Here is a 10,572-nt window from a genome sequence, read left to right as displayed (position 1 = left end):
TTAAGAAATACCTCAAAGTGTGAGATACCTGGTTATACCAAAGTGAGCAGAAATAAAACTGTAGGTGTCATTTTTTTTTTAATGCTACACTCAAGCTACTCTGGGGGTCACCTTGAGAAAAACTAACAAAGCTTTGACAACAAGCCAAAATCAGACCAAACTATATATAAGTTTTAGATATAATAGTAGTGTGAACAGGCACTGAGTTAAGTTAGATGCTTTCTTCATACTATTTACTAAAACATATTAGCTACATTTGACATTGACACCAAAGGTAAAAACCACAGAAGCATTATAGATAAGTTAGACTTTATCAAAATAAAAAAAAACCTGGGGCACCTGGGTGGCTCAGTGGGTTAAGCCGCTGCCTTCAGCTCAGGTCATGATCTCAGGGTCCTGGGATCGAGCCCCGCATCGGACTCTCTGCTCAGCAGGGAACCTGCTTCCTCCTCTCTCTCTGCCTGCCTCTCCGCCTGCTTGTGATCTCTGTCAAATAAATAAATAAAATCTTTTAAAAAAAATAAAAAATAAAAATAAAAAAAACTTTACTGCTTCTAAGAAAACCATCAAGAACATGAAAAGGCAACTTATTGTTATTGACAAGTCATATGTCTGATAAGGAATGTCTATCCAAAATAATTTTTAAAAAAATTTTAAATTCAGCAATAAAAAAATTCAATTTTAAGATGAGCAAAAGATTTGAATAGATATTTCTCCAAAAAAAGTTTTATATGCAAAGTAAGCGCATGAAATACTCAATAACATTAGTCATTAGAGAAATGCAAATCAAAACTACAGCGAGATATCGCTTCCCTTTCACTGGGATGACGATGATAAGAAAGACAGGCAATACCAAGTGTTGATAAGAATGTGGAGAAACTGGAATCCTTGCATATTGCTGGTGGGAATATAAAATGATGCAGCCACTTTGGGAAACAGTTCGGCAGTTCCTCAAAAAGTTAAATACAGGGGAAAAATGAAGGTTAAATACAGAGTTACCATATGGCATATACCATAGTTCTACAGAGTTACCATATGGCATATACCATAGTTCTACACCAGCTATATATTCAAGCAAAATGAAAAACATCCACACCAATATTTGTATATGAATGTTGATACCAACATTATTCATTCCAAAAATGAAAATAATCCAAAAGTCCACCAACTGATGAATAAATAGACAAAATGTGGTAAGTCTACACATTGGAATATTATTGAGGCCTAAAAAGCAGTAAGACATTGATACATTCATAAACCTTGAGAACATTTTTCTAAGTAAAAGAAGCCAGACACAAAAGGTTACTGACATGCTGTGTGGATACAAGATGTCCAGAAAAGACAAATACATAGAACCAGAAGACAAATTAGTGTTTGCCAGGAACTAAGAAAAGAGTGGAATGGGTTAGGACTGCTTATGGACATGGGGCCATTGAAAAAGTTCTGGAGCCTAGTGGTGATGGTTACACAGCTGTGAGAAATAGGACACCAATTTTGTTAATAAAATACATATATCTACATCTATACATATACATACGTCTAGATGGTGAGGTAACAAGTGATTTTTATTCCTTTTTGTATGTTCTTCTGTTTTCTTTCTCACCACCAGCCACAGAGAATATACATCACCTTTGTAACTTAAAAATGCAAACCTCTTAAAATCTATTCAAATCAGATTCAAAAGCTGAGAACTTGCATTCCCTGAATAATCTTTGAAGTAAACCAATGCAGGTTACATTCATCTGAAATTCTAGAATAAACAAGATTAAATGTATTGGGGAAAAATCTGAAGAATGGTTGCCTCTGGAGGGGTGGGAGCAGGGACTGATGGAGGACATGAGATCATTTTCTGGAGTGACAGAAATGACAGTACTGTGGTCTGTATGTTGATAAGGTTGGGTTGTACAGGTAAAGGCATTTGTCAAAACTCAAGGGACACATAGTTAAGATTTATGCATTTGATCGTATATAAGTTTTACATTTAAAAAAACCCGTAAGCAAATGTTGAACTCAAGTCAGTGTTTGGTATGCTTAAATGTGTAGGGTAAAATCGCTTTGATATATATTTTTTAAAAGTAAGGTAGATTAATGGATGAATAGAGGCATTAGAGGGTAGATATATGATAGAGGAAATACAGCAAAATTGCAATGGTGGGATATGGGTGGTGGATCTGTTTTATATTTGAAATTTTTCATCATAAAACATGGGGGAAGAAGACACTCAATGTGAAGAGTTTACAATTTATTACCTTTTTGACTCCCCAAACTCCATTTTACTTGCGTCTTCTCCCAACATTAGGTCTTTCCACTTGATTGTGAAATTCATCTCCAGCCCCTATAAATCATTTTATTTTTCTTTGTTTTTAATAAGAATGGCGTCATTCTTCTAGTTGTGAGCATTTCTCAAGATAAAAAAATCGTGTTTCTTTCTTCCCTCCTTTCATACCCAATAATCCAGTTAAACTCTAAATTCTAATTTTCACTTTATGATGTCTCACTTCTTTTCCTGTTACCACTACCTTAATTCTGCACCAATTACCTGCCATTTCCACGAAGAAATAGACTGGCATAGCTAAGAAAAGAATTTGCGTGTAATTTGATGCTCTATATAGTTTTACATTCACGCTATAAAATGGTTCTGAGAATACTGTATTAGAATTTACTTTGTTATTGTGAGTCTTAAAACTCCGAATTCCAGACTCACTTCCTTTTAGTTTGTATGTTAATGACTTGAAACCAGTTTGGGATGATTTAGATGCGTACACCCCTCATCCCTAACACAGAAATCAGAGTTAAGAATTCTATGCTATGAGTGGTCTCTATAGACAACCGGTCCTGCTAAATGAACTCTGCTAAAATTGTCGGTTACCATCTTGACAGGTATCTGACACAAATTCTACTACATTCTGCAGGTCCATTTTGCAAAAAAATTTATCTTAGAAAATACCATTAGATGCCCTATGGGTATTTTATTGACTTTTTCTTTCCCCGCTGATGGCTATCTGAGCAGGTCATTGGTAATATCGACCTTAAAATTTTCCCATGTTAAAGTAATTGCAGTGAAGATGTTGTAATCTGGGGCTTCGATTATCCGTGTATCTCTCTCTATATGGGAAAAGAACTGAGTTTCATGAGGAAGAACTTGGTTCTGTCAAAAGCTTTCCTCACCCCTCTCCCCCAGGAATACGGACGGGATAGTCATATTTTGGGAGGTTTCTTTTTTTTTTAAAGATTTTATTTGTCAGAGAGAGAGAGAGAGACCATAGCAGGGGGAGCAGCAGGCAGAAGCAGGCTCCCTGCTTAGCAAGAAGCTCCATGTGGGGCTCAATCCCACTCTGGGATCATGATCTCAGCTGAAGGCAGTCACTTAACCGACTGAGCCAGCCAGGTGTCCCAGGAGGCTTTGTTTTTAAAGGAGCATGTTGGTCTTGCTCTTCATTTGATTGGCAGAGCACAGAGGGCTTTTGAAGACCTGCAGGTCTTTGAACACTGTATAAGCCAATTTTTATTTAAAAAAAAAAAAAGCCCCCCCCCCCTTTTGAAATTGCTTTAGAAATAGGCAGGCCATCAGTTCTTCCTGATATTTTAAACTTCATCCTCAGGGGAAGCCAGATCATTGGGAGCTATGTGTATTATATACTCTATTTGTAATAATATAGTAAGCTAGAGAAAATTTTATTAAGAAAACCATAAGAATAAATACTATATATATATGTGTATATATATATATATATAGTACTGTACTATACTGTACTTATAAAAAGATTCACATGTAAGTGACCCCATGCAGTTCAAACCTGTGTTGTTCAAGGGTCAACTGTATAAGAAAGTGACTTAAGTTTATAATTGTGTGCATTACTTACAGCTACAAATTATTAAGCACTTAGTCTATCAGACATCATGTTAGGTGCTTTCAGTGTGCATATTTTAATTTAATCCTCTCAACCATCCCTTGGAGTAAATATTATCTCTGTTTTACAAGTCAGGATACTGAAGCTCAAACAGGTTACACAGTTCATAAATGCCAATAATAGGGTTCAAACCCACGTTTATTTGATTTTTAAATCTGGTGGCCTTATCTACTTGGTAAGATACTGGGAAATCTCCCACAGTGTCATACTATACAGCCTTAAGCATCTATATAAATACCTTGAGAAGCATTTTTATTTTAAACTTCATTCCTAGTTTTATCCTTTTTTGTTACTTTTATCACTTTACTGATTTTCTCAACTACTTACTTTTATATCACTGTAACACTATGTTTTTAATAAATTGCCTAAAATCCTTCTGGATTTATAGTCCATTGAGGTATACAGAAAAAAATTTTTAAAAACCCTCTGAATACCTCTAAAAATTACTTTTATTTAATGTTGGCTGGGCTTTTCTCATGTCATTTGCCTTTATTAAATCTTCAGGTTTATGTTCTAGTGTACACACTGCTTAAGTCATGAAAAAACTGAGCAAGACCTTCTACTTTAAACTGTCCTTTGGTGCTTTTAAATACAATGAACAGATCTCACCCCAGTCTTGGTTAAATATGCATTTAACCTTGGTATAAATAATCACATGCTTGAGGAAAGGGAGGGAGATCAAAAATAGCTAATGAATGAAAATTCAAAATAGAAGCTATTGTGAAAATTCCATTAGCTTGCTCCCTTCCCTTGACTGGAGCAGGGAATGGCACAGTTTGCAGCATCCCTGACCTCTACCTACTGGTGCTCTGTAACGGTTCTCTTCAGTCCTTCAGTCCAAGATCCTAAAGGGCAGGCAGGGGTGGGGGGTTGGGAGGGGAGGTGGGTGGGAGAGGCGGGTATCTGCCTTCAAGTTCTCAGGTCATGATCCTCAGTCCATCCTCAAGTCTGGCTCCCTGCTCAGCGGGGAGCCTGCTTCCCTTTCTCCCGCTGCCCCTCCTCACCGCTCATGCTGTCTCTTGCTCATTCTCTCTCAAATAAATGCAAAAAATCTTTAAAAAAAAAATAAATAAATCCTAAAGGTATTTCTTGTCTATGTTGTGTTCCAACATAGTGTTCCTAATAAGGTCACTGTTCCTTGTCATTTTTAGAAGCTTTTTGGAACCAGGCTGTCTCTTCTAGCTGGCTCAAGGTCCTCTGTGTTCCTAATGACCTGGTAACAAAGAGCCAAAGAGAACATTCTGCCTCCCTGGTTTCAAGTGAGTTTCTTGGTAACGCTGGGGGCCAACACAGAACACTGACTTTCCCCCTTGCTCCCTGGGCTCTAGGTTGTGTTGGGATGGCAGGTTTTGTGATCTCATCACATTTTTTTCACTCCAGTGATGCTTCTGTGGTTGAAACTAACTTCTCTTTGTTTTGCTGTGTCTTATCAGGGAACTCATCTTACACTTGTAGCCAACCTCGCCTTTCAGAATTGCTAACAATTTCAGGACTTAATTAGCTGAAATACAGAAACTGTTTTCCACTTAAATTCCCCGACAGTGATTTGGTAAAATGAGATCTACTAGATTTAGGGTGAAGATGGAGAAGAAAGAGAAACAAATTAGGTATCATTTCATGCTAGTTGGGTATTATTATGGGAGAACAGTCAATGTTTCACTTTCCTATTTCCAGATTCAGATCATCAGTGCAGCTCAAGGAGAGGCCCAGGAATAAGAGAAATTACATAAATATCCTTTGAAAAAAATTCAGTTCAAAGTACACACACATTAAAAAAAGACTGGGGCAAAGATTTATTGTTTGCTTTTTACATCGTATTAGCTCCTTCAAACTAAGATGGTTTTCCCTTGTCACAAAAAAATGCAATTCTCTCTTGTGAATGTCTTTCTCTTTCAGGGATTCAGAGTCATGATTCATAAGAAAACTGGTGGGGCTGGCACAGAAAGATTTTATATAAACTTTTGTCAGACCATTTGGGAGTGGAAGGATCCTGGGAGGAGAGAAAACTGTTAATGAGAAAGTAACAGGCAAGCTAACTTCCCACCATACAACATTCCAGTGACCCTGCAGAAGGTTCTGCCACTTAGACTTCTCCTGCATGTACCTTGTATTTAGAAAAGACTTTTTCCTTACTAAACAAAGTGAATTTTTAAATAACAATTCACCTTCCCACTTACAATTATTGGTAGTATGTAAGTGCCAAATTTGAAGACCTGATCAACGCGAGATGGCAATGGTGTTCTGGCAAAGACAAGTCTAATAATGAAACTTTATAGTGGTGAAATGAATGATTTTCATAAAATTTTCTTTCAAATTGAATATGGATTCTCGTTACTGTCCCTTTGGGCTTAAGGGACCCAAACAGAGAGCATCTGTAAAGAAACTAAGAGGGTAAGGAAACTGTAAGTAACAGAGAAAGCTCGGGTGAGGAAGGAGGCTGTGGCATCCTCACCAGATTATCTGCCAGTTTTTCATACTGGGTATACCTGTCTATCTTGAAACTTTCTCACTAAAATCATGCTCCACTGCCTCCCAAGTTTCAAGTCCAGTATGGACTCTTAGGTTACAGCAAATGTTTCTGTGATACCAGCGAGTTCCTTTGTGGTTGGTAAATAGGAGAATGAGTTCCATGGAGTTGTTCTAGTTCCTTGGCATGGGGTCCTGCGATGGCAGAAGTCACATTTCCAACGTTAGCAAAACAGGACAAAGTGTTCAGTCACTGCAGCTCTATATTTAGAGCAATCAAGAGCGTCTGCACCTGCGCTCGTCCCCAGAGGGGCGTACCCCCAGTCTTGCATGACTCTGGGCCCCAGCACGTCGCACTTCCTCCAGCGCTCGGAGCGCCTCTTCTACCTCCTTTGTTCAGCACTCAGAAGCAAATATTCCCATTTTATTGTTTTTGTGCCTTTTTTAACCTCCCCCAAGGCAGCTTCCACTATGTTTGAACTGCCCATCTGCCTGGCTGTTCATGTTCTCTCTGGAGGCACAAATTACAGCTTTTATTAGCACTTTGGTTACAAAGATGTGGAAGTTCTGAGAGGCTTATCCCTAAGCTTACTTGTACTCTAAGCTCTGTTCTTAATGAACATTTTTGCAGAATGCCTCACTTTCCACGAACGTGTGTCTGTGTTAATGTAAAAATTCTGTACTTTACACTCAGTGGATACCTCATAGATGCTGATAGTGATTTATAATTAACAGTATCACAAGAGTTTTAAAAGGCGATTCCAACGAACGACTGTGTTGACAAGGAACCAAATTACAGGAATTGAGCAGGATCATTGGACTTCTCTCGAATATAAAATCTTCAAGTTATTTTAATTTGCGTGCTATATTTATCACTAGTGTTTTAGAGAAACAGAAGCTAACTTTTCAATTTCAGAGACTGATGAACCATCATTCATTAGTTCTTGAAGTTGAATAACAGGAAACTGTACTTGTTTTTCAAACCACTTGGCAATTTTAAGGAGCTGCTGGTCACAAAATGCACGTCCAATAAACTGTAGTCCTATTGGCAACCCCTGGTTTGAGAGAGCCACAGGGACACTCACTGCCGGCAATCCTGAAGACAAGAAAGAAACCTATTAGCTGATTACTTCTCCACCCTAAGAAGGGGAGAGTTCTGCTTTCTAGTGCTAGTAGGTGTAAGACAGATAAGGTTTAAAAAATGACAGAAGTCATACAATATGCACATGCTTTTGTTCCTTCCTTTGCTCACTTAATATATCTTGGAAATCACTGTGTATCAACTCACAGAGATGTTCTTCATTCCTTTTTTATAGCTGCACAGCACTCCATTATGTGGTTTGTACCATAATTTTTTCACCCATGCTTCTATGGTTGGGCATTTAGGTTGTTTTCAGTATTGAGCTATTTCACACCATGCCCAAGTATACATGTTTTTTGGTATTCTTTTTGTTTCTTTAAGATTTATTTATTTATTTGAGAGAGAGAGAGCCCCAAGGGGAGCGGAAGAGAGAGAGAATCTCAAACAGACTCCCCACTGAGCGGGAAGCCCAGTGATGCAGGGCTCAGTCACACCACCCATGAGATTATGACCTGAGCTGAAATCAGGATTCGGATGCTTAACTGACTGAGCCACCCAGATGCACCATGGTTTTTGGTATTCTTGAAAGTCTCTCAGATAAATAGGGATTGCTTCATCAACAGATAAATGCATATGTAACTAGATGTTGCCAAATTCCTCTCCAAAAAAGCTGTACTATTTTCAACTCCCATGAGCAAAATGCTTTTTCCCTACAGCGTTACCAACTGAGTATGTTGTTGAGCTTTTGAATGTTTGCCAATTTGATAGATAAGAAATAGTAGCTTGTTTTTAATTCCACGTTTGGGGCAAAGAAAGCAAAAGGTCCTGGGATATCTTGTTATGCCATAAAATAAGGAAGTTTTTAGAAATTAATGGGGATAAGTCTAAAGGCTACATGCAACTTGAAAGGGCTCTTGTTGGCCAAACAGTTTCAGCATCAAAGCCAATAATGACAGTAATTGTTTATAATACACTGAATTAAAAAAAAAAAACAAAAAAAACACAAAGCTGTCTTTAGAGAAGACTGCTAATGTATGTACAAAGAATGATAGAAAAATCAGCATTTTTGTCATTCTATAGGAGATATTCAGGCAAGATTCATCAGCAGATCTCAAACTGGGTTCAAGATTTTTGGGGAATATGATAGTCACACAATCTCAGAGTACCACCTCACCATCGGTTATAATTGATCAAAGGAAAAATGTAACTTTACACACAAAACACCTGGCAGTTATTTCCTTCACTAAGGGATCGACTTAGTCTCTGAAAGTGGAACAAACTGACATTAACTGTTTCCCAACATGGAGAGTATGCAGTATTTCTGCCAAAATGTTTCCCAATCATGACTAAATAATCTAGCAAATCCAGATTATGGACGGGACATCCTATAGGGCAAGCGCACTAGGCTCTTCAAAAAAGTCAATGTCAATTAAAACAAAAATTTTAAAAGGTGGGGGATTTCTCATCAGAAACTATGAAGTCCAGAAGAAATTAGCACAACATTTCTTAAGTGCTAAAGAAAAAGAAATGTCAAGCCCAAATCCTGTATCCAGTGAACATAACCTTTAAATTTGAAAGGAAATCAAGCGTTCTTAGGAAGTTAAGGGAATTGGTTAACAGCTTACCTACCCTAAAAGAATGGCTAAAGGAATTTAAACAGAAAGGATATGATAAAGAATCTTCATATACCAGGAATAAATGAACATAGTAAGCAAAAGTATGGGGAAATACAATAGGCTTTCCTTCTCCTCTTGAGTTTTCTACATTTTGTTTGATGATTGAAACACAAATTATAAAACAGTCTGATGTGTTCCAAAAGGGAAAAAAAAAAAAACCCAAAACAAAACAAAAACCAAAACCCAAAGCAGAGAACTGGGGTATTGTTCTAAATTTTAAAAAGATAAACAAATATATCGGGGGAAAAACAATTTTATAAAAGGCATTTTTGGTACAATTGAGAATTTAAATATGGACTATATCTGGAATATTATTATATTCATGTTAGTTTTCCCAGGTGTGATAACAGAATTGTGGTTATGCAGGAGAATGTCATCATTTTTAGAAGATTTATGCTAAAGTATTTAGGAGTGAAGTATCATGATGTTGCAACTTTCAAATTATTTGGCCAAAAAAAAAGTGTGTGAGTGTGTGTGTGTGTGTACAGAGAAAGAGAGGAAGGAGAAAGCAGATAAGACAAAATGAATGAATCCAGGAAAAGGGCATATTGGTATTCATTACACCATTCTTTGAACTTTTCCGGAGGTTTGAAAATTTCCAAAATAAAAGTTAAAATTATGCTATTAAGTAGACTGACTCCAAGTATGTATGCGTGTGCACATTACCACCCCCCCCCCCACGTACACACTTTCCTAAGCATTCCAGAAGGACAAGCTGTTGCCTTCACGGAACAGTCTAGCTGGAACCCAAGTTGAAGACCAGGGTGCCTGTAAAAATTTGAAGAAAACTAGAACATTCCCAAGGGATCCTTACCTGCCATATTGACAGCCTGTGTAAAAATGTCATCCTGGGCGCTTCGTGTCCTGTTGTCTTCTTTAATGAACTCCAGGTATGGTGCTGCCTCCTGCAAGGTGGTGGGAGTCAGCAAGACATCCACTCCAGAGTTAAAAACCTTCACAAAATCATTAGCAATGAGTCGTCTCACTTTCTGTGCCTTAATGAAATAATTCTCATAGTTTCTGTGGAAAAACAAGATGATATTTTAAGGATTTTTAGATTTCTTTGGATCAATTTTCACAGAGAAAGCTTGTTATGGAATGACTGGATTCTGACCTTTATAAGCAGTACCACGAAGATTCCTAATGACACACATAAATGATTTTTCTTCTGTTTTTTTTTGATTTTTTTTTTTTTAAAGATTTTATTTATTTATTTGACAGAGAGAAATCACAAGTAGGTGGAGAGGCAGGCAGAGAGAGAGAGAGAGGAGGAAGCAGACTCCCTGCTGAGCAGAGAGCCCGATGCGGGACTCGATCCCAGGACCCTGAGATCATGACCTGAGCCGAAGGCAGTGGCTTAACCCACTGAGCCACCCAGGCGCCCCCATAAATGATTTTTCAACTGTGCTGTTATTTCTAAAAATCTGAGTATCAGGAG

The 10,572-nt window shown here is 37.7% G+C and overlaps 1 protein-coding gene across 2 annotated transcripts in view; it reads right to left on the bottom strand.

Moving 5' to 3' along the window:
* Nucleotides 1–344: 344 nt before the first annotated feature.
* The window catches only part of QRSL1 (glutaminyl-tRNA amidotransferase subunit QRSL1), a 39,143-nt gene continuing 28,915 nt past the window's right edge, over nucleotides 345–10,572 (bottom strand). Inside the window, exons 10-11 of one of the 2 annotated variants that reach the window (XM_059401134.1) lie at nucleotides 9,949–10,154; nucleotides 345–486 (exon numbers count right to left, since the gene is read on the bottom strand). In XM_059401134.1, the coding sequence (XP_059257117.1) occupies nucleotides 428–486; nucleotides 9,949–10,154 (265 nt within the window). In that variant the 3' untranslated portion in view covers nucleotides 345–427. Of the gene's footprint in view, nucleotides 487–5,680; nucleotides 7,474–9,948; nucleotides 10,155–10,572 lie in introns of those variants that run through there. The other variant, XM_059401133.1, reaches the window with a different exon arrangement.

Source organism: Mustela nigripes, chromosome 5 (genome assembly GCF_022355385.1).
Source record: "Mustela nigripes isolate SB6536 chromosome 5, MUSNIG.SB6536, whole genome shotgun sequence".
Lineage (NCBI taxonomy): Eukaryota > Metazoa > Chordata > Mammalia > Carnivora > Mustelidae > Mustela > Mustela nigripes.
The sequence above is the reverse complement of the archived record's forward strand: the minus strand, read 5'-3'. Positions and strand labels throughout refer to the sequence as shown.